Source organism: Notechis scutatus, chromosome 6 (genome assembly GCF_049901735.1).
Source record: "Notechis scutatus isolate UNSWTSFEM ecotype Mainland chromosome 6, rNotScu1.2, whole genome shotgun sequence".
NCBI classification, from domain to species: Eukaryota; Metazoa; Chordata; class Lepidosauria; order Squamata; family Elapidae; genus Notechis; species Notechis scutatus.
In genome coordinates, this window is record NC_142014.1 from 69,001,297 (window position 1) to 69,026,421 (window position 25,125).

Consider the following 25,125-nt stretch of genomic DNA (forward strand, 5'->3'; position numbering starts at 1 on the left):
ATGAATGAATGAATGAATGAATGAATGAATGCATACATTACATACATACATACATACATACATACATACATACATACATACATACATACATACATTTTGGATTGATTTGCAATAAGTTAGCCAAATTTTCCTAACTCCCAACTATTCATAACAACAATTAAGAGGCTTGAAGAACAGAATTAGGGATGAATATTTATATGAAAAGACTGAATTTTCCCATTGGGAATATTGTCAGAAGTTTCTGTTCTATATTTTGAAATGTTTTGACTTGTTTTCAGGGTTTTAAACAAAAAAGAGAGTAGACCCCATAGCATAAGGCTTATCTCACCCTGACAGAAGTAACTTGACAATCAGTTTTACACGTTTGATTTATTTATAATCTGGGAAATATGTCCCTTAGCTAGTTGGCTTTCAAGAACCCCTTTCATGCAGATCATGTCAAGAAGATTATATCATCTCCTCTTTGAAATATTTGTTATCGCTCAGTTCATGTTGCCAGTTGTAAGAATTGCGCCAGGTTTCAAGTTTGTTTCTTTGGCTTGAGCTTCTAAGGACTTATGACAACCAGAAAAAGAGAAGCGGAATAAGAGCAGAAGAGATTCAAACCTTGCTAATAGTTTAGATTCTTATTTAAATCTTCATGACAGTGACAAACAGTCCTCCTCAGGACTGTGAATTTGAATGAGCTAATTTAATATGTAGCTTTTATTTACCGCTCCACAGATTTCTTTAAAGGCAAAACGGTTTTCAATCACTGGCTGCCTGGAATATGTTACAGCAACATCACATTTCAGCTAGTATCTGAAGCAACATTCAATAAAACCACACTGGTGGAATACAGTGGGGTTAAGCATGAACCTAAACAACATCGGACAGGTAATGTGACAGATTGTGATTAATCTATGATTGCTAGATTATTTTCCCCAGCCTAGTGCACACCAGGTTTTAAATGCTAATCAGCATTTTCAAGAAAATCTCCTGCTTCCTTTTCTCTTTAAAACAAACTCAACAGACCAACAAAGTGGTGTTCTAGGTGTTTCTTGTCAGGTCATTTCTGACTTTCTCAAAGGGCTGCCAGACAGGCTGTTAGCCCACAGATGCAACAAATGCTCCATGGCAGTGGTGGGTTTCAAAAAAAATTTCCCTACTGGTTCGGAGAGCTTGCTTTGTGCGCTTTTCACGCGTGTGCACATTTGCTTAAACACCGCCCTCTGTATCAACGCAGGAAGGAATATATCAATGCCTATCATGCGCGTGTGTGCTAAATGTGCATATCGCGCACATGCAGGGCTCACAGACCACCCTCTTTATCAACAATGGTGAGCTTGCTGTTTTTTAGCTCAGCTGAGGTGCGGCAATCTGCTCTGCGACGCCAACCAGCTGAGCTAATAAACAACAAAATATAGGAGAGGCTGGAGAGGTAAGAGTGGGGACGGGTGTGCGGGTGGGCGTGGCCAGTCAAAATTTTCCCTACTGATTCTCCGAACCAGTCAAAATTCTCCCTACCAGTCCACGAGGACCTATCAGAACTGGCTGAATACCACCTCTGCTCCATGGGCAGTACAAATTCAGGAATCATTTGATCTATTTCCAGTCTGCTAACTGTTACACTGTCCTTTCTAACAGGGACATCTCCCAGTGGACAATCTGGGAGAGATGATTCAATTTTAGCAACCATCTCACCAAGGACAATATTTCAAGGAACACAAAGTACTACCCCTTTGATCATGCTCTCTGGACCAATTTTACATAATGTGATCAGGATGATGCAATTGATGCAATTCTACCCTCATTTCCTTTCTCAACTCTTCATCAGTTTATGCCTCGAAGAATAAAAACTCTGATAGGATAAGGTAGGGTAGGGTAGAGTAGGGTAGGGTAGAGTAGAGTAGAATGGAGCTATCTTATTGAAAATAAATTTGAGTAAATCTGCAGCCTGTTTTACGGTTATGCAGGACATAAATAAAGCTGCAATATTAACATTTTTATTTTCAAGTTAGGCAAGAACGTTCTTTAAAAGTTTCTCATCATCTCAACATTCTTTATCACAAAAACCCAGCAGTGGTAAAAAGGTAGACAATTACCACCAATTCATTTCCTAGGTCAGCTTAGTGCTGCCATCAAATGTTTGTTTGCTTTTCTTAGGTTAGCTTTCATAGTCTGGCTCCTCCTGGATGGTTTGGACTATATTTCCCAGAGTTCTTAGCCAGCATCTAGAAATTCTGGGAATTATAATCCAAGCCACCTAAAAGGCTGGAGATGCAGAAAGGTTGCTATGGGCTTTGATTTCTCTGAACTTTTGTCTAGGCAGAATTTTCTTGGCATGTTCGCTGCTTTAGATGCTTTGTCTGATGGTACAACCCTAAAATATTTTCTGGTGGAATTTACAAGAAAGTGGATTACTTGCTACTGTGAGGCAAGAAATATACAAAAATTGTAATATAGTATAACACAATGTTAGCAACTCAAAACCAGAAAAATGAGAAAATCTCTGCCCTGCTCTTTCACTTGGCATGTCTTCATCCTCTTGGCTTGCTTTTGCTGTCTACTGAAGCTCTCAGCTCAGTTCAAAAAGTGAAGTACAGTCCTCAGTTATACAAACTTTGTCCATCCTGTAAATTATATAGTGCAATGGCCTGACAAAGTGGCACATAGAAAGGAATCTGGGATTCTAATTTTATTAGAAAGATTACAGGAAATCTTTCTGAAATTGTACCTCTTTATAGATCCTATGCAACTTTGATGAAAGCCGTGTCCTTCTTTCTTCTTTCTTTTAGGTGATGCGTTTCCTTTATTGTTTTTATCTTAATGTATAAAGAGGGTTGGGTTATACAGTCTACCAAGCCTCTGTTTAAGAGTTCTAGCAAATATCTGAAAAGGCTGCTGCATTTGGTTCAAACCCATATGCAGAAAAGGGCAGGTTGTATTGGCATGATTCTGTAGGGGGAAAAAAATCAAGAGGACCAATTCAAATTAATTCTTAAATTACTTTTGAAAATCACTGCCTCAGTTTGATGATAGGCTGACCAGCTGCTTAAAATGACACATACCCTATGCAATGAGCCCTCCCTGATCCTACAAGCTCAGGAACAATAAGTGAATATTATAAATATACCTTCTGATCTTTTTCAGTTCCCTATCCACCGCGAAACATTTCTGTACAAATTGTACGCACGAATAGCCATGAGAACTGGGAAGAAGAGCACAGTGGGAATTCCCCAGAACAAGCCTTCTTGGAAACACAGAATGCTATTGGGCAGGAAAAAGTTACTCCTATGCTGGATGAGATATCGGAGCTCCCAACAATGAATGCTTCCTATATTTGGCCTGATTATCCCACTAACAGCAGTGATTATGAAAGCACATCCCAGCCTGATTGGTGGACTAATGAATCTGAGGATGAGAATGAGTTTGTTAACGCGGCGCCAAGGGATTATGAGAATCTCATCCCAACTGTAGAACTTGGAAAACCTTCTTCAGGACCTCCATCATTCCTTCCAGTGCAAATGGTGTTGAGCTGGTTACCTCCAAAGCTGCCCACAGCATTTGATGGCTTCCACATTCGTATCAAGAGAGAAGGTAACTTTAGAAGCAACATAAATCAGAATGCTGGCCTTGGAAGTTTAACTCCACAGTACGGTTCTAGACTGCACATAGCAAACTATGTTAGTTAAAAATACACAGGTGGACACTTTCTGTCCACATAATTGCATTTTACTTTAAGAATAGGTTGATTAAGGCAACCCTGAAACCTGTTTGGCTTCTTTTGATACATAACTAAATTTTACTTGATTATTGTCTTAGTTTGACTTATTGATCTTAAACAAGAGATTCATTGTTTCTCTCAAAAGTATAATTAAATAGGAACGTTTAAAAATGTATTTTGAACTGGGTGATTTTGTTGACATAAATATATCATATTTTAAAATGTAATTTTTTTTAATATAGTGGAATCTAGACACTCTTCCCCTGCCCCCACCTACCCTTTTATCTGGAAAGCAATTGGACCATAGTTGGAAAATGCCTTCTTCAGATATTTTATTGTCTTCAGTTTTATGATAATTTGAACGGATTCCTTGATAATTAGTCCAAGGGAATTTGCTCCTCCTCCTTGGCTACAGCCATTCCCAACTGTTGGAGAGATATCATAAAAGTAAAAAAAAATCCCAGAGAATTAGCACTCTTAAGCATTTAGAATAGTAGATATTATTTTCCAGAATCGTTTCAATTGCAGTTTATTCTCATATATCATCCCCTATCTTGATTTAGAGAACTTCACAGAATTCCTGACAGTTGGAGAAGACATTCATGAACTCGTCACTGATCTAAAAGAACCAGGAAAATATACATCAACGGTTACAACGTTTAGCTCCTCTGGATCTTGTGAAGCTCGGGAAAGCCAACCTACCCAAACCCTTCGTTTTTATATTAGTAAGTTTAGATATTCATATGATTATATATGGGTAGCTGTAAAAAAATTACAGTCATTTTCTCACTAGTGATTTACAGCACCTTATAGCTTCATCCAGTTATCTCTGTGGCAAGATAAAGTGTCTCTTCATGATGATTTATTGGTACAGCAATGGTTGGAGGATGCTGTAACACACTATAAATCACAAATAGAAAATGATCTATAGCTAGTTAATGTTCCGGTTCATCGGTGATAAATATTCTTTCTATTTTATTTGCTTGTGTTGGGTATTTATTAATTTCCATCCCATCCTGCTATCTACCTGAGCCATAAAATAGTTCTGGGGATAACATGAGCTGATCCATCTTCTTGTGTATGAGAGAACACTTGCATCTTTATAATATTTGCTTTCTTTGCGAGTAAAGAATAAGTACTAAAAGGTAATCATACAGAACAGCATTGGAGTAATCCTCGGAAGGTACTATTTTATTCTGATCCATTTCGGAAAGAACTGCCTGCTCTTTCTACCTACCAGCCTCTCCTTCCCTATTATATCCTTCTCTTTCTTTTCTTTATTAGTTTATAATATATAAAATAGAAAAAGAAAAAAGAAAATAGTAGGAAAATAAGGGAGGGGGGAGGGAAATTGTAGGAAAAAGGGAAAAAAGAAAGAAAAGGTGCTTTCTAACTCCCTTTAGAACAGTAGAATATGATAATAGCAATAGCACTTAGCCTTATATACTGCTTTACAGCCCTCTCTTAGTGGTTTATAGAGTCAGCATATTGCCCCCAACAATATGCTCATTTTACTGACCTCAGAACGATGGAAGGCTGAATCAACCTTGAGCTGGTGAGGATCAAACTGCCAACTGCTGGCAGTCAGCAGAATTAGCCTGCAATACTGCCTTCTAATGACCATCGTAGCTCATTAAGCAGAATACAATAATAGCATCAAACCTCAACCTTTTACTTTTACATAGTAGTACAGACTAGCCATTTCTATAACAAATAACCTATCTAATCGGTAAAACCCCAAATCAAAGTTTCATTCCCACCCCCCCACCTCAAGCACAAAGTCCAGAAGTGGTTTCCAAGTAGGAATGAAAGTAGTTCTCTTTTTTTTCTTTAATCAAAACAGTCAATTTAGCCATCTCTGCTAACTCCATCAACTTTTGTAGCCATTCATCCATGGTGGGAATCAAGGTGTCCTTCCATTTTTGTGCATGAAGTAATCTTGCTGCTGTCAGCATATATTATATCAAAGTTCTAAAAAAAATTCCAAGTCTTTTTCCATTAAACCCCAAAAGAAAGTTTCTGATTTGATCTTTATATATCCTCCTCTTTCTTACACACACACACACACACACACACACACACACTCACACACACATCCTTTCTGCTCAACTAGAGGATTCTCATTCTGATGAGAATCTCATTAAGGAATCACAGAGAAATTCTTGAAGGACCATCTTCTATCTCCAATCAGAATGATGCAGTTCCTTTAGCTGGCAGGGCAGGAGAAGTGGCAAATTGGAGCTTGTCTGCCATCTGCTGCCTTCCCAGTTTATTTTATTTTATTTTTTATTTATTTATTTGATTTGCCAATTGTTTACAAGATAATAAGTATAAATGTATACATAGTTGTGAATACATGAAATGGTTACATATAAGAAAAATAAAAGAATAGGAGAAACAATAGGACAGGGACGGTAGGCACGTTGGTGCGCTTATGCACGCCCCTACAGACCTCTTAGGAAAGGGGTGAGGTCAATAGTAGACAGTCTAAGGTTAAAGTTTTTGGGGTTTGGGGAAGAAACTACAGAGTCGGGTAGAGTATTCCAGACATTGACCACTCTGTTGCTGAAGTCGTATTTCCTGCAATCAAGTTTGGTGCGGTTTACTTTGAGTTTGTATCTATTGTGTGCTCTTGTGTTGTTATGGTTGAAGCTGAAGTATTCATTGACAGGTAGGACATTGCAATGTATGATTTTGTATACCATGCTTAAGTCAGACCGAAGACGGCGTAATTCAAGGTTTTCTAGTTCTAGAAAAGGGTTTTCTAGTTCATCTCCCAAACCAGCCACCACTCTTTAAAGAGGCTTATCACACCAACACACTCTCTCTGACTTCCTCTGAGAAGGAGAAGAAGGTATACATTGCGAAGGGCTGCAGCATCTGTCTGTGGGCAAGCTTGCAGAATATCCTTAATCTTATTACTGAATTTTACCAGTTTGTTATTTTATATAATACACCGAACCAAAAACTAATACAATGGGCTTGGTTTACATAACACCTTAAGGCCAGACCTTCAAACAAAACCAAGCGCAGGTTAAAAGTACAGGTAGTCCTTGACTTATAACCACAATGGAGTCCCAAATTTCTGTTGCTAAGCAGGACATTTGTTAACTAAATTGTGCACCGTTTTACAACCTTTCTTGCCACAATTGCTAAGTGGATCCCTGCCATTGTTAAAGTTAGTCAGACAGTTGTTAAGTGAATCTGGCTTCCCCATTGACTTCGCTTGTCAAAAGGTTGCAAAAGGTGATCATATGACCCCCGGACACTGCAACTGTCATAAATAGGAGTTGGTTGCCAAATGTCTGAATTTTGATCGTGTGACCCTGTGGGGATGTTGCAACAGTTGTTATGTGTGAAAAATGGTCATGTCACTTTTTTCAGTGCCATTTGAATGGTCACTAAATGAACTGTTGTAAGTTGAGGACTACCTGTAATAATGTTTAACATGTAAATGTAGGGAGATTTTAATAGATTTGGTTAAGAATGAATGGAATGGAATGGAATGGAAATGGAACAGAAGGGAACGGAACGGAACAGAACAGAACAGAACAGAACAGAATAAAATAGAATAGAATAGAATTCTTTATTGGCCAAGTGTGATTGGACACACAAGGAATTTGTCTTGGTGCAAATGCTCTCAGTGCACATAAAAGAAAAGATACATTCGTCAAGAGTCAAGAATCATAAGGTACAACACTTAATAATAGTCATAGGGTACAAACAACAATCAAATCATACTAGGAAACAGTCAATATAAATTGTAGGATACAAGTGACAAAGTTACAGTCATACAGTCATAAGTGGGAGGGGATGGGTGATAAGGAGTGATGACAAGATTAATAGTAATAGTAGTGCAGACTTTGTAAATAGTTGGACAGTGTTGAGGGTATGCTGAGGAAATACAACTAATGTCTTACTTTAGGACTCCACAGAGCAAGTCTTATTGAGTAGCATAGCTGACCCAAGATTAAGTAGTAATATTGTGCCAGGATGGAAGCCATAGTTCTTCCTTTCATTCCAGATCTTTGTGGGTCATCTCTGTGTAACCATTCTTGGCATGTTGAGTTTATATTTTACCGACAAATAAATAAATCCCAGAAGGGTAGGGCTAACTGATGAGAGCTAAGTAGCTTGAAATAGATCTACTCTAGTTTCCCTTATTTCTTTGTCAGTAAAATATAAATTCAACACAAAAATAGTTTGTCCTGAAAGCAACTGCCTGCGAAGCCTCCTGGTTTGGAGCTGAAAGGCAAAAGTGGAAGCCGTGTGCTCCTTCCCATTTTGGGTAGACCAGGTTGCCCTGATAAAAAACAATCTCTCCCCTGGTATAGCCAACAAAGCAAGGAGAGCCCATGGCTTAGAGGTTAATACATCTACCTAATATGTAAGTAATCCGGGTTCAAATCCCAGAAGGGTATGGCCAGCTGATGAGAGCTAAGTAGCTTGAAATAGATCTACTCTAGTTTCCCTTATTTCTTTGTTGGTAAATATAAATTCAACACAAAAATAGTTTGTCGCGAAAGCGACTGCTTGCGAAGGTTCCTGGTTAGGGGCTGAAAGGCAAAAGTAGAAGCCGTGTGCTCTGTCCCCATTTTGGGTAGGCCAGGTTGCCCTGATAGACCAGTCTCACTGGAACAAAACACTCATTCTTGGCATGCTAAGTCTGGAGACAACTAATGTTATTTCAGCCAAAGAGAAGCACAACTATTAACGATGACCACCATCCTTTCTGGCTTCTGATGATATCTTAGGTCCTGCAGGAGAATTGATAGAAGAGCTGACAGAAAAGCCTCAGGATGTCATGGTGACTGTGCTAAGTACCACCACAGCCTCTCTGTCTTGGACAACTTCTCAGGAAGTTGCTGCTGGGAGCAACAATACCATTGTGTCCATTGTTTCCTTGACATGCCAGAAGCAAAAGGAGAGCCAAAGGCTGGAGAAACATTATTGCACAGAGGTAAGAGGCACAAATACCTTCTCTCACTTTGCCAAGATATTGGTCTGGGTGCAGATTTCATCAGCGTCAGAGGGGACTTTTTGAACTTAAGGAGGCTCAAATCAAACACAATTCACTTGTTTTGCTGATTTCGGTGTCTGTCCTCTAAAGAGAACCTTGTCAGGATTGCAACCCGCTATCCTGTGCTCTTATTACTGTACAAAAACCTGGGATTCGTTGGATGGAAGGGGCATAATCTGAAAACACACCTCTGCCTGCCCCCTCCAAAGCATTGCGGATTCCCACAGAGCTGCCTCTGAAATGGAAATTACATTGTAAAACCCAAAGGCCCTTTTTTTATCAAGAGGCAACTAGACTTTCTGGTTTTTCTTTGAAGACGTTTCGCTTCTCATCCAAGAAGCTTCTTCGGCTCTGACTGGATGGTGGGGAATGGAAGGATTTATACTCCTTGCAGACAGCTGGTCATTTGCATTCTTTTAGTGGGTCATTAAGGTCGCCTGGAGGTTTATCTGTGTCAGGGTCACTTGAGTAGTGCAAATTGGTGGAACTGTTGCAAGGACTGCATTGTAGATTGGAGATAGATGATATCCTATCCCTCCCCCTCTGTTGAGGGGGATGTTCAATTTTGACATAGATGGCTTCTTGGACCCCTTTTTCAAACCAGTGATCCTCTCTGTCCCAAATATGGACTTTGTTGTCTTCAAAAAAGTGCCCCGTGTCTCTTAAATGCAGATGGACCCGCTAAAAGAACGCAAATGGTATAAATCCTTCCATTCCCCACCATCCAGTCAGAGCTGAAGAAGCTTCTTGGATGAGAAGCGAAATGCCTCCAAAGAAAAACCAGAAAGTCCAGTTTCCTCTTGAAAAAAAAGCACCTTTGGGACAACCATGACCTGGATGACTGAGAATCTCCATAGACATTTACATTGTAAAAGTTGCCAGTGTTCCTTTTGATTGCGTCACACTTGTGCCAGATGCACCAAGGCACTTCTGGGTTGAAAGGGTTAGCGGATGACATTATCATTGCCCAGGGGACACCCAGTTGGGGACTCCTTTCATGTCCCCAGCAGGAGCTGGAGTGAAGGACAAGATCTCACCCCACCTCACGGCAACACTTGGGTCTTGAACGGTCAAGGTTCTGACTGTCAAACCCAAGCAAGCAAGCACAGTAGAGACGATCCAATCTCTTAATGCAGAACTTTATTGAGTACATCATTTAAGCACAGAATGGAAGCAAAACCAGCTCTGGGTAATTTCAGGATAATGGAATATAATTAAAATATAGAATCCTCCCTCCCCCCACCCCCATTTAGTGCAGGTCACATTGTCCAATTAGGTGTTCAGGTGCTGTTAGGGGAAAGTCTCGTGACTCTGGCAGACACTTGCTGAAAGGTCCTTGGTTCCCACAAGACAGTTTCTTGTTATCGTCTGGAATACACATTCCAATCTATCCCTTTCTCCCTCCCCCCACAAGGTCTGTTGGCAAGCTGTGAAGCAGGAAAAGTGAAAGCAGCCTGAATATACTTCAAAGCTTGACAAAAAGCTTGCAAACCTCCCTCCCAGCATCCTAACCACACAAATCACCGTGCTCCATTCCTTTTGATAGTTGGGTGCAATATAAATTTAATAAGCAAATGAATATTGGAGGTAGTCCTTGACTTGAAACCATTTATTTAGCGCCCACTTAAAGTTACAACAGCACCCAAAAAGGTGATTTGCAATTTGTCCTCCCACTTAACAACTATCTGTCAGGTTTCCAAGTGATGAAATCCATTTAAAAAGAAAAGAACAAAGTCCATCTTCCAAGACAATTTCTTTTCCAAGACAATTTGAAAGCATCAAATTGACAAAGTCCATGGTAATCCTGGATCTGACACAACCTGGAATTACTCCACAATATTAAAAGTTAGAAATAACCCCCCAAAAGTCACATTCTCCAATAGAAGTAATTCAAAGTTGCTTGATGTCATAAATCTCCACCTCAAGGGCCTAAGCACGGACAGCTCATTTTCCCACAGGAAGAAGAATCACCTAGCTTAAACAACTCTCTTTATCTCAGCTCCTCGCTCTTTAGGAATGTGGCAAGCCCGAACCCCTTCCCCCCATGACTGCCACAGAGAAAGTAAGAAAAAGAATATATACTAAGCCTAACTAAAATAGCTACACAAATGTCAATTTCGGGCTGGACACTATCACAGCATCCCACAATCACATGATATTTTGATTGAGGTCTTGGCAACCTGCATACATTTTTGATGGTTTGCAATGTCTCGGTTTCATGTGATCATCATTTATAACTTTCCCAGCCAGCTTCGGACAAGCAAAATCAATGGGAGGAAAAAGATTTTTTTAATAACTGCAGTGATTCACTTAGCAACCCTAGCAAAATTGATAATAAAATTGGGTATGACCCTACCACCTTGCTTAGGAACAGAAATCCTGGTTCCAATTACGGCCATCAGTCAAAACTACCTGTACTGTGAATCAACTGTCCCTTTAATTAGCACGCTAAGACTTGCTTACTCATATTAGCCTCTTTCTTGGGTTCTCCACAAAGCCACAAGTTCTCTCTTTGCTTTGTGTGAGCCTAGTGTGATAAGGAGCTTCCCGCTATGACCATCATTTCCTGCTTTTACCTTAACTTGCCCAATCTTTGCTAGACGCTCATCCTGATTACTGTGTGTAACTTTCTATTGCTATTTCCTAAATTATAGAGTCATTTCCTGACTTATTTTTTTTCCAAAGCAAGCTAAGATACTCCAGAAGTTGGAGGGTGGGAACTGGAGGGAGGATGGAGGTCTTCAAAATTTGTCCAGCAAAGATGACCCATAGTGGGTGGTGGTTTCACAAAGGCTTCTCTCTCCAACTGCCCACTGCAGCTGATTAGGGAAGGAGCTCTTCTGTGAAGGAGCTCAGAATTTTTCAGTACAACATTGTTAGTGTCTTTTATTTTGACAGATCTTATTCATGCATTCTTTGGGATCTGACCTGCAGCCACTTCAACCAGCAACATCTCTCCATAAAGAGATCAGGCTAGGTTTCAAGGCAGTGGTGGGATTCAAAAATTTTACTACCAGTTCTGTGGGCGTGGCTTGGTGGGCGTGGCAGGGGAAGGATACTGTAAAATCCCCATTCCCTCCGCAGCCCACTAACCTGCTTTCCAGCTCCATTCTCCTGTGCAGGGCAACAAAAGAAGACCCAGCCGATCAGCTGGGACTCGGGAGGCAGAGAATAGGTGGGGGTGGGACCAGTCAGAGGTGGTATTTGCCAGTTCTCCGAACTACTCAAAATTTCCGCTCCCGGTTCTCCAGAACTGTTCAGAACCTGCTGAACAACACCTCTGTTTCAAGGGCACCATGCTATTTCAAGAGTTACGGTAGTCAGATACGAAAAGAGGTGAGTTTGTGTACTTAAAATGGGCATGCAAGCATTGGTGTTTTCACCACTTGGCATAATTCCACATCGTAAAAATCTGTACAACGCAAAAGTCTTCACAATGGAATTGGGTAGGAGAAAGCAGTGTGCTGATCTGTTTCTCTCATTTGCCTTCTGCCAGTTGGAGTATCTAAACAAGTCCAGATGGCCCTATCCATATTTTGTTTAGTTTTATATGTAAACAAGGAGCTCTGGCTTATTTTTCTCCAAACAAGCTGGAATTAAGAGCCAGGAACAACCCGTGGTGTTGGATTACGTTTAATTACGAGAATAGCTGTAAAGTTTTTGGTCTTGTGCCAAATCTATCCAGCTATATTTAGCTGCCCCCACCCTTAGGAATAGCAAGTAGCAGCCGTGGATCAGTAGGTCCTTACATATCACTCATTTCTAGCCAACCCAGAATTCTTTGCAATTCTGGCTTAGCAGTGAATGGTAAGATGGGCAGTTAATTAAAGATGCTGTTATGTTTATTTCTTTAACTGAAAAAAAAATGCATCTTCTCCACCCCATTCTTAATTTGATCAACTTTCTTCTGCTTAAGTATTGTCCAAAATATATTTTCGTTATTTATCACCTGTATTTATACCCTGCCTTAGGGGGAGGGAGGGAGGGAGGGAGGGAGGGAGGAAGGAAGGAAGGAAGGAAGGAAGGAAGGAAGGAAACATTTTTAACTTATTTGGAAAAATTAAGCAGGAATTTCCACGTTCTTCGGGGAGATCTTCAACAGTCCCTCTCTAGAAGAAAACCACTGTCTTTCCTTGCAAGGCATTGCCTGATAAATTCCACCGTGCTGGTGGAATTCTAAATGAGCACTTCTAACTCTTGACTGTTCCTTTCAAATGGGTCCAGGAGAAAATGATTCTATATAACTTTTACATAATTTCTCAGTTATAAGACAAACCTCAAATACATAAATACGCTTATAGCCATATTTTATGGAAAAATACAATTGCTATTTCTCTCTCTCTCTCTCTCTCTCTCTCTCTCTCTCTCTCCTCTCTCCCTCTCCCTCCCTCCTCTCTCCCTCCCTCCCTCTCTCTCCCTCCTCCTCCCTCCCTCCCTCTCTCTCTCTCTCTCTCTCTCTCTCTTTCTCCTCAAGTTACTACACTTAAGGAGATCCAGCAAAGCAAGGAAGCTTCAGAAAATGATAAAGACTATCCTGTGACAATTGCCGGTGATGGTTTGGATTAGCTGAAAACCATCACCTAAAAATTTGAAAGAATTTCTCAAGCATCCTAAGAACAAAATAAAACTGAAGCATCTTTCCTAGAAGATTGGGAAATGTTAGCATGGCCTTAGTAACCTCCCTCTTATTCACTCAAGCAGCTTTTTTTCTCTTTTCTATCTTAAAGCAATACCAGCTTTATTTAACACATAGCAATGACTTTAATCTGTCCTTATGTCTACTCTTTCTCATTTCTCTAGGTGAACACAAGCAGCAGTTTTATTGAAAACTTGGTTCCTGGGGCTCAGTACCAAGTTGTAATTTACCTACAGAAAGGACCACTAGTTGGGCCTCCTTCTGATCCTGTTACGTTTGCTATTGGTAATGTCTCTGCAAACATGTTACTGTTGTTGTTTTTGCAGTTTGGAAGCCAGTTTTAATGTCCAGGAGCCATGTTATGGAAGGAATCAATTGGCTTTGAAGGCACAACACGATCGTGTTACTGAGTTAATTAGATAACTTGGTCAATACAATGCACTACATTTTGAATTAAGCAGGTGGTCTGAGATTACAATATATTATTAAGCTGCAAAAAAAGTAACTAAGGTTGTTAGTCTAAGCCAGGGGTGTCAAACTCAATGCCCGTGGGGCCAGCCTGGAAATAGCAAAGGACTGGCCTGCGGTGCCTCTGGCAGCCAAAACGCAGCAAGTGGGGGCTCATATGCCACCCCACACCCTTTTTTGGCCAACAAGATGCTGCAGGAGGGCATCCAGGCCAAAAATGGGACACAGGAGGCCTCACATGGCCCCCCACCAGAGGTGGTGTTCAGCAGGTTCTGACAGTTCTGGAGAACCGATAACAGAAATTTTGAGTAGTTCAGAGAACCAGTAAATCCCACCTCTGACCAGCCCCACCCCCATCTATTCTCTGCCTCCCAAGTCCCAGTTGATCAACTGGGTCTTCTATTGTTGCCCTGCCCAGAACAACGGAGCTGGAAAGCAGGTTAGTGGGGTGGGGAGGGAATGGGGATTTTGCAGTATCCTTCCCCTGCCACACCCATCAAGCCAAGCCCACCAAGCCATGCCCATAGATCCGGTAGTAAAAAGTTTTTGAATCCTACCACTTCCTCACACTACCCCTCCACACCAGTGGTGGGATTCAAATTTTTTTTACTATCGGTTCTGTGGGTGTGGCTTGGTGGGTGTGGCAGGGGAAGGATACTGTAAAATCTCCAGTCAGAGGTGGTATTTGCTGGTTCTCTGAACTACTCAAAATTTCTGCTACCAGTTCTCCAGAACTGGTCAGAACCTGCTGCATACCGCCTCTGCTCCACGCCCCATTTTGGCCAACAGGGCGTTGCAGGAGATGTCCATTCCATCTCCCCCACACCCTGGGCGGCCTGCGTAAAGCTACAATGCTGATCTGGCCCTCGAAGAAATCCACTGACACCCCTGGTCTAAGCTAACAAAGCTAGCTAAGCGTAGCATCTTATACAACTGCAGCTGGTCAATTTTGAACTACTTAAGAATACGGTGTAAACATAACCCCTGGCTATCTTTGAGTTAGTTTTTTTTTCTTGATGGGATTTATTTCATCTAGTTTAGAATTTACAGGTAGTCCTTAATTTATAACCACTGTCATAGAAATTATACAAAGTTACAATGGCACTGGGGAAAAAAATAGCAATCACCTTGCTTAGCAACAGAAATTCCCAATTGTGATTGTAAGTCAAAGATGAAGGGAGACTCTCGTGTATGTTATCCTGAGTTCTTTTAGGAAAGGTAAGAGAGAAATATAACAAACTTAAAAGTAGAATAACTCTTCACAACTCAGGGGCCCTCAAGAAATTCTGAATGATGGCTCCCACTATCTGCTGAGCTAGCTTGGCATGTTGTGGGGTGGGAATGAACTCATCAGGTTGGAAAAGTCTGGGACTTCCGTGTCTTATTTGGAATGTGTGACAAATTGATCTGTGTACAATAGCTTTCCATTTCTGTTTTACAGTGCCAACTGGGATCAAAGATTTAGCCCTTTATCCTTTGGGACCCACAGCTGTGGTCCTCAGCTGGAACAGGCCTTACCTTGGTGTCTTTCGGAAATACATCGTAGAGATGTTTTATTTCAATCCATCAACCATGACTTCTGAGTGGACTACACACTATGAAATAGCAGCAACTGTTTCGCTCACTTCTTCAGTGGTAAAGTGAATTCAACCTACAATTCAAATATTTCTAAACAGACACACATACACCCCAACTAAAATATCCTACTGCATATAACAATGGGTAGATACAAACCAATAAAAGTCTAACTCATATAATTCCTGACAGAAAAAAAAACAATTTATTAGGGTAATATGAGACTAGGTCAGGGGTATCAAACACAAGATTGTGGGCCAGATCCAGCCCGTGATATGGTTGGATCCAGCCCATGGGGCTGTCCTGGAAAATGTAAGGGGTCAGCCCGTATCACTTCGGCCCGGTCTATCCCTGTCACTTTGGCTTGGTCTACCCAGTGCGAAGAGGAAACATCAGCAGTTTGGGGAGTGGTGTCAAGCTGGCCACACCCACCCAGATGGCCACACCCACCCAGCCCCCCTAAGGTCAACCACAGCCCTGATGCGACCCTCACGGAAATTGAGTATGACACCCCTGGACTAGGGCATTCAAGAAGGTGTTTAGTGACTATCCAAATTAAAGAGAAAAATACATGAACTGACCACAATCTTTCGCGATTGCTGATACAGTTGAGAAAGTATGAGCAGGCATTCTCACATTAGATATTTCTTAATATCTCAGATGAGAAGGTTGAAATCTCACACGGGGTCAAAGAGGTGAAGGCATCCAATCTCCTGACATTTGATGAGGTTTAAGACATTCCTTAATTTTATTGAGGGGCAGGTGCTCCAGACGATGTTATTCTATATGGGAAATTGCATAAAACAATCACTTCTGCTGCTCTGTGCTCACCCAGCCTTAGCATAAACAAGAAACAGACTCCTTGTCCCGAAAAAAAAACCCTCTTTATTTATATCCTGTGAATTAATGGCATTTACACACTGAAAAGACCAGGCAATATTCCTTCAAAGAGTTAAATGCCACAATAGACCTTATCAGTTCCTTGAGGTGACTGCCAGGTTGTGAGCTCCCAGCGGTAAAACTGCAAATTAAGTTCTGGCAAGCAGTCTCTGAGGCACGAAACACACCGAGTCAAATCTTCAGAAATCCGAACTGTTGTCTCCTAAAACCACCACTCCCCTTTCCTTCTATTTATTCCCCAGCCAGGGAGGGGCCATTCAGCGTCCACGTGTGCTTTGTTTCCCGAATCAACTCCTTGTCTGCAGTTGTTCTCCTCTCCTGACAGCTCTGCGCATATGTGCATCTGGAACAGGCCCCAGCTGGTCTTCCTCCCCACTTATCTCAGCCTCCAAAGGCAGATGCCTCTCCGGTGGTTGGGGAATGTCGGACGTCCCTGGCTCTTTCTCTGTGTCTGATGCAGATCACCCATCAAAGCCTTCCCCCGACTCCAGAACTGGCCCTCTTCATCGTCTGAGTCTGCCGCCAGTTCTGTTGGCAGCTGGCAGTCCACAACATGCTCCCATGAATTTGAGAGAGAATTATGGATTGTCTTTCCTAACACATGTCTCCATGGATCTTCAGAACACCTCCAAGGTCTTTTCTGGATAAGGTGCCAAGTGAGGCATGTATGATATATTTTTTTTCCTCGGAGAGAGGCTTGATTGATTCCTGCGTTGTGGATTTTTCAGCACCATATGAAAACTGAGTTTTGTCAGCTAGCTTTCTATAGTCTGGTGTCCTTCAGCTACATCGTGTGCACAATTCCAAGAATTATTTGCCAACACAGTCAAAACACCTCATGCTGGGCTTTCTAAATTTGTGCATTTTATTTTAAGAAGCTTCTTAATTTTTATAAAATAAATCTGCTATTTGCAAGAGAAGAAACAATACCCAGAGGTAATACTGATCCACTCTTATCATCTTCCTTCTTCCATGCAGGAACTCTTACCATTTTTTGGTACAGTACCTGGCAACTTATGGCCCATTAAGGTCATGACATCAGTTGCAGACCTCAGTGGACTGGAAGCTGATTCTGTCTCTCTTTCTCCTTTTTTTTTTTTTAGAAAATAGACAACTTGCTGCCTGCCTGGTACTATAACTTTCGAGTTACCATGGTGACGTGGGGAGAACCAGAACTCAGCTGCTGTGATACTTCCACTATTGGTTTCATAACTGGTAAAGAGGAGTGTTTGATATACTTCTGGGTTGTTTTTTTATGTCTTTCTTGTAAATCTTCATGTTTGCTGAAAGACCCAGGAGAGCTTTTCAGCATTTTGGATTTGAAAGAAACATGGTGCTTTGGAGAATGCAGGGGTGTTTATGTTGCTGTAGTTTTCTTTTTTATGAATTTTTTCCCCACAGAACTGCAAGGCATCAATGGAAGGAAGCATCATGATCCCAGAAAAAGACACAGCTGCTTTAAAAATGTTGCAAGCAGGTGGTAGGGAAATGCTTCCCATACTCCAGAGCAGGGGTCTCCAACCTTGGCCACTTTAAGACTTGTGGACTTCAACTCCCAGAGTTCCTCAGCCAGCAAAGCTGGCTGAGGAACTCTGGGAGTTGAAGTCCACAAGTCTTAAAGTGGCCAAGGTTGGAGACCCCTTCTCCAGACCACCTTTCTCTCTGCACAGTTGTAGCTCTTAGGCCACAGTCTTTTGTCTCCCTCATTTTGAAGAATAGTCCTTGACTTACAACAGTTCACTTAGTCACCATTCTAAGCTGTAACAGCACTGAAAAAAATGACCTATGATCCTTTCTTCACATTTATAACCGTTGCAGCCTCCCCATGGTCATGTGATTTACGTTTGGATGGTTCACCCTAATCTCCAAGGTCACTTCTAGCCAGTTCTGACCAGTTCTGGAGAACCGGTAGTGGAAATTATGAGTAGTTCACAGAACTGGCAAATACTACCTCTGGCTGGCCCCGCCCCCATCTATTCTCTGCCTCCTGAGTCCCAGCTAATTGGCTGGGTCTTCTTCAGTTTTTACAATATATCCCCCTGCCACACCCACCAAGCCATGCCACGCCCACCAAGCCACGCCCACACAACCGGTAGTAAAAAAAAATGTGAATACCACCACTGCTTCCAACTCTGTTATTCTATATTCTCCCTACTGGAATTGCACAGGTGATCCTAGTTCTCAGATCACAAGTGGCCGTAGGCTTGTGTGGGAGAGTGAGAGTGACAAGCCATGCATGATATTCATGCAAATGCTACATCTTACATAACTGTCAGAAAAGTGGAATAGAATTATTTTACCCTCCTTGTGATCTGCGGTGGATGCCTGTACTTGTTGTGGCCCTTGAAAGCTTTCACATGGGGACTAACACCTTTAATTGGTGGTTTTGGGTGCTCTTTCCGGAAGTTCCCGGAAGCTACCTCTCCCTGGCGTTGGCTGACTCTCATATTTCTCGTTGGGAGAGGGAGCTGACGAAGAAATTATATCTGCTAGGTTTTACGGGGGATGCCCTGGGAGATTATGATTAGGGTAGTCCAATGGCTTGTGGACATTGACTTGCAATATCTACGAGCCAGAGCCAACAAAACTTGCTCCCCTCTGATCTTCAGCCAATTTAATAATTACAGACTGAGGATGGCTTCCTATTTTTACACTCTAACCATTCCCAAGTATAGAAGAGCTTTCTCCCCAACTCGCTTTAATGTCTTGCCCTCAGCACTACTGGATGGGCGATTTAAGAGTCTCCCGATTAACGAGCGGCTATGCCCCTGTGACAGAGCTGAGGTTGAAACTGTGGAGCATGTCCTTTTATATTGCCCTATGTATAACGCAGGCAGATCTAAGCTACTGTCTCTCCTTGAAACAGACCCTTCTAGACCCAATGTTAGTAATTTGTTCTTATATTGTCTAGGGGATGGCTCCTCATACATCACTTCTTTGGTTTCCAAATTTTTTTAAGAGCTATAACCATCAGAGGAGAATGTTATAATTCCCCTTAGTCAAGTTTTTGGTGACCAGTTGTTCATGATTAATTTTCCCATGTTCTTCTTTTGTTGTACTTGTGTTTTGGTCTGTGACCACAAATAAAGTATTATTATTATTATCACATGGGGGCCAAACAATCCCAGAAGCTGTTGCTAAGGTGTCTCCCTGAATTCCGAGACTCTAGGCCTGTATGAGGAGGCTAGAATTGGATTTGATGAAGGCTTCACGCTGTGAAGATGTAGCAATTATGTGATTTACTCCATTGAGGTGCACTGCATCTCTCCTCACTGGGAGCACCAGATGAAGGCAGTGGGACCAGAGTCTCGACAGAGATGCTTCAATGCATCACTCTTTAGATATCTGTGATGACCCGGGGCATGGCACAAAAGCAATAAAGTCACAAAAAGTAGGTAAAGTCTCTTTAATGCTTCCAATTTGGCCCCCAATGTCCAGTGATCATCAGCTGGAGAAAAAAATCTCCCAAGAACAGTTTTTAAAGGAAAGAAAGTTCAGTCCGAACCCAAAGTACATATAAATTATAGATAAAAACCAACACAAACCACGCTGCAGCAATTAATGAGAAGGGCAGGATAAGGAATTGCAGACTTCAGAAGATAACAAAAGACACACAGTTGGGAGGACGCCAGAACCCAGTTAAGACTTGACAAAGATAATTCATGCTTTGTTTCCAGCAAGGTGCTGTGCACCCTTTTTAAATCCTGTTTTCCCAACTGCAGCTAATGAAGGGAATCAGGGCCCTTTTCTCCCCCATAACCCATGTTGCTCCCTTCTCCATTCCTCCCTGCATGCCCTAGGATGAAGAGGGTGTAGCCCTGGGTCTCCCTCTGAATGCCCAGCCAGACTTTGCCCTTCCCCAGTTTCTTCCACAGCCACCGGAGCCACACTCCCACTCCCTGTCGGCTGCTTGCCCTCCCCCTCTGAATCAGATTCTGACAGGGGCATGACAATATCACTGTACTTTCTTCAAAGCGGCACTGAAACAATGCTTTTCTTCAAAACTTTCCATTACACAGATGACTGGACAATAATCCCATCACCTGCAATTAATCTAAATTAAATTTAAAGGTATGGATTATATTTAACCATTAAGTTCAAATGGAAATGGAAGGAAATCAGGTATGGCACCGCTATGACTAAACGTATGTTCTCCCCTCCCCATCAACCAATTTATCACTCAAATGCCACATCTGGCCCTCAGCCAGAAAAAAAAGTGACTGGGGAAAAGCACACAACAGCAGCTATTATATTCAAAGATAATTGCATTGGGACAGAAAAGATTATTTAAATTTTCACAGTAGGTGGGGAAAACAAGGATTTGAAACTCTGTGAAACCAAACTGGTAAATACGGGTAGGCCTTGATTTACGACCACAATTGAGCTCCAGATTTCTGTTGCTAAGCAAGACCTTGGTGAAGCAAGTTTTGCCCCCATTTTGTGACCTTTCTTGCCATAGTTGTTAAGTGAATCATTGCTGTTTATTCAGTTAGTAACCCCGCTGTTAAGTGAATGTGGCTTCCCCATTGACTTTGCTTGTCAGAAGGTTACAAAAGGTGATTAATCACATGATACTGCAACCATCATAAATATGAGCCAGTTGTCAGATGTCAGAATTCTGCCACAGCATCACATGATAAAAATCCAGCTGTCCCACATTTACAACTACCCTCCCTGCCACCTGCACTTAATAGTGACAGTACAGCACCCACCCATGCATCTGTCAGCACTCCCTGGTGCCCAACCACCTGTGTTCCTTAGCACTCACCTGTGTTCTCTGGTGCCTGCTCAATGGCGTCTCCTGCTGCTGTCATCTGTAGCTGCCATCACCAGTTTGCTTGGGACTCCACCTCTTCCCATGTCACAATCACATGAGGTCCTCATTTAATGCCCACCCAATCCTGGGGTTATGTGCGAATCACCTTTGGAAAGAGTAGGAAAAGGGACGCTACCAAAGAAAGGGTCAGATAAGAAGCCTGCAGCGGAATAGTGGTTGGGGCAAGAAGATCAGAAGAGACCCTCCCTAGTTTCTTCAGATGTAAAGGAGACAGAGAGACAGACACTTGGAAGATTCTATCGGTGAATTTTTACCATAAAGTAGAATTAGGTCTTCTGGTCATATTTCCTGTCTGTTTTGCCCTGCAAGGCCAGCAGGTTACAATGGTAACTAGAATTGCCTTTGCTAAGTGATGTAGATACATGACATTATGCTTTGTGACTGCATTGCATAGCAATAGAAATTCCAGTCCTGATTGACAGTTATAACCCAAGGACTATCTGTAGTTAATTTGTTCCACATGGATTTCCCCCACAGTGAAGAATAATGAACAGTGTGCGTCCTGTTACAAACCACTCCCTGCTTGTTGTGAGACTATATGCAGGCACATAAATGGTGAAGTATACATCACAACAGCATAACATCCATTTGTTATTCTGATGCCATCTTTGGATTCAGTAAATGCCTCTATATTTGCTCCTGTTTCATACATTCATGGCATCAGTAAGGGGTTGTTTTTTTTTTTTTTTAAAGAAGGCTTTGGACTGAGACAAATTAATTTTGGCATCATTTTCCAGAGGGAAAAACTGATGAAGCTGCACTGTTTGAATCTTAGCTTTCATCTTTCTTTGAAAGATTTAAACCATATCTTTTGTGTAAGCAGTAAAAGATGGAAAAGCAGTTGGTTTGATAGTTACGGTTTTGTGTGAAGATAAGCAAGAGCTCAACTGCAAATATTCACAGAACAATTTCTGTTTTTCAGAACAGCCTACTTCAAAAGGTTTTGGGGGAAGGAAAATATTGGAGAACTTACAGTCACCTATTACACTAGAGAAGGAGAGGGCAGCAAATCCATCGCTTGCTTGGTCTTATTCCCATTCCTATCCTCTATATCATGCCTCAGGCAAACTCCATGCTTCAAGAGTATTATTCAACATCACATTAAGATCCCAACTCCAATATTTCTTCCCCAAAATTTATTGACATGTGAAGTTATTTGAAGTGAAATGACTGTATCTGGACCAAACAGACCAAATCATTAAAGAACATTCAAATAACTTATGCCAACCCAAGATTTGGACTGTCCAATGTACTTCTGATTTCTTCAGATTCTACTGTTCATCCAAATATGTAATTATTTTTCTGACAGTGGAGTTGATGCACCTTGATTTTGATAAGTGTAAAACATGCTCAGAATTACACGAATCTGGAATGCTAGTGTGTTGCAATTTTTTCACTCTGTTAATATCTCTGGTCTAGGCAGTAAGTATATGGGACAGTGGTGGGAATCAAAACATTTTACTACTGTTTCTGTGGCTGTGGCTTCGTGATCATGGCAGGGGAAGGATACTGCAAAATCCCCATTCCCTTCCCACCCCATTAACCTGCTTTCCAGCTCTGTTCTCCTGTGCAGGGCAACAAAAGAAGACCCAGCCGATCAGCTGGGACTCAGGAGGCGGAGAATAGATAGGGGCGGGGCCAGGCAGAGGTGATATTTGCCGGTTCTCCGAACTACTCAAAATTTCCGCTACCGGTCCTCCAGAACTGGTCAGAAGCTGCTGAATGCCACCTCTGATATGGAAGATACACTTCTTAAATAAATTCAGTCTTTTGTTAGCATAAATATCTTATTAAACATAGCTTTGTGTTTTTTTTTAAGAAAGCAATCTGATGGACAACATTAAAGAAACATGTAATAGGAAGCTATGGTTACTATTCTTTAGCTGGTACTCTTTCAAAAAAAAATATATAGAAGACTGTTTCCATTTTCCTTGGCAGATTATTGAAATGTGCACAAAACTGATTTAAAAACAGAAGACTCTGCAATCTGATAAAATACACATAACTGCTTCTTCAAAAGCCTTAACCAAATAGAAAAATCTTGGGATTTCTACCTAAGAAGTAATCTGCCAGTCAGTTTCAAATATTTGCATGGCTGTCAGATTATGGAACAGTTTTGCTTTCTGTCACTTTCAGCCAACTACTGTAGATTTTAATTTAGCCTGGGGAAGAACTCAATGATACGACAAGGCTTCAGAAAGTGTGGGACTCAACCATACTTAAGGCAGTAGATAACCAAAGATTTCTTCTATCAGTAGGGGATTGGATTAGATGAGGGATGCCTAGCTGAAAAATTGTGGGACTTGAAGTCCACCAGTCTTAAAGTTGCCAAGGTTGGACACACTTGGATTAGATGAAGATGCGCAATCTGTGACCCAAGATTGCATATATTCTTCAACACTTTGAGAAACTTGCCAAATATCCACATGAAGAAGCAGAAGAGTATTAAGTAAACGAAGATACTTAAGCTAAAATTAAACTCATTATCTTCAGTTAATTCAAATTTAATCTAATACAAGTGTGTATTATATTAAAACAACATTTAGTTTTCGGCACATTGTCCCTCCCCTAGTATGTCATCCAAGTGCAAGTTGAAGTCCTTGGCCCAAAAAATGTTGCAACTATTGGAACAGATAATCTTTGAGGTCCCTTTGGTGATTTGTTCAGCAAACTCCTCCAAGTCTGATGTGTAACAAAGGAGAAGGGAGTCCCTGCGGATTTTACTCGGTTAGTAGGGCTCATCTCCGGTTCAAGGCCTTTGAGCCAGTGTTCCTGAAGACATTTCTATGGTCATGTGACCAGCATGATATCATAGAGTGCTGTTACCTTCTCACCAAAGTGGTATCTATTTACCTACTTGCATTTGCATGCTTTTGAACTGCTAGGTTGGCAGGAGCTGAGGTGAGAACGGTGTCAGGATTCCAGCAATCGCTCTAATTAAATCATGATTCTTGAGCCAAACTTCAAAAAAACTTCAAAGGATTCATTAGAGGCAACATACTGGTAATGCCCTGTATGAAGCCAACTCTGGCATACGTAATTTACAGTCACCTGTGATCCTGTTTACCCCCTCCCCCCTGGGTGTCTCCTAAAGCAGATTCTCCAATTGAGCATGTTCACAGGCTGGGTGTCATCATTCATGTTCTCCAATTAAATATATTCACGGGCAAAAACTCTGGTATTTTAGTTACAATCTTTTAAAGATAGGTGTTGGAATGTACTTTTGCTTTCAAACTGCTGCATTGCTCTTCCATATTTCCTTCCTTCCCCCCTCCCCTTTTTTAATGGCAACTACTAAAACAGGCATAGGAATGTTTTATGAGTTGACAAACGGGAGCTCACCCTGTCCCGTGGTGCTTGGGTCTTGAACCTGGGCTGCCAACTTTCCAGCTGACAAGCCCAGCGTCTTAACCACTGAGCCACCATGCCACCTGGTGAAATGAAGTGAAGAAGAAGCCTTCAAAAAAAAAGAAAGAAAGAATCTGTTCTTCATGCAAATAATGTCCATTTGGGGAGGAAGAAGGTGATGATGGTTAACAATGATGATAATGATAGTGTTTGTTTCTTTGTCTGTTTGTTTCCTGGTAGCTCCTGTGTCCCCTAAAATCACTGCAGTTGAATATTTCAACAGCCTTCTCTATGTCAGCTGGATCTATGGCGATGACAACACGGACCTTTCCCATTCTAGAATGTTGCACTGGATGGTTATTGCAGAAGGAAAGAAAAAGATTAAAAAGAGTGTAAGACTCATGTCCCTATTGGGTATTGCTCCCAGACCAACAACTGTCAGGCCACAAGAAGTAAAACATTGACATTGGGTATTTTACAATTGACAAATGATTCCTTTTCAGTTTTTCCTCAGGAAATATTTTACAAGCATGTGGACCAACTGCTCCGATTTCTTAGGTAGGCCAAAATAAGGAGATATAGAAGAGAATACAGGTAGTCTTCAACTTACGACTACAGTTGAGCCCAAAATTGAT

At 41.5% G+C, this 25,125-nt stretch overlaps 1 protein-coding gene across 2 annotated transcripts in view; it reads left to right on the forward strand.

Moving 5' to 3' along the window:
- PTPRO (protein tyrosine phosphatase receptor type O) overlaps positions 1-25,125 on the forward strand; it is a 164,310-nt gene that overhangs the window by 84,629 nt on the left and 54,556 nt on the right. For both annotated transcript variants that reach the window (XM_087968683.1, XM_087968684.1), the window contains exons 4-11: positions 724-876; positions 3,133-3,579; positions 4,270-4,431; positions 8,461-8,666; positions 13,527-13,647; positions 15,272-15,465; positions 17,409-17,520; positions 24,731-24,882. In XM_087968683.1, the coding sequence (XP_087824809.1) occupies positions 724-876; positions 3,133-3,579; positions 4,270-4,431; positions 8,461-8,666; positions 13,527-13,647; positions 15,272-15,465; positions 17,409-17,520; positions 24,731-24,882 (1,547 nt within the window). The remainder of the gene's footprint in view (positions 1-723; positions 877-3,132; positions 3,580-4,269; positions 4,432-8,460; positions 8,667-13,526; positions 13,648-15,271; positions 15,466-17,408; positions 17,521-24,730; positions 24,883-25,125) is intronic.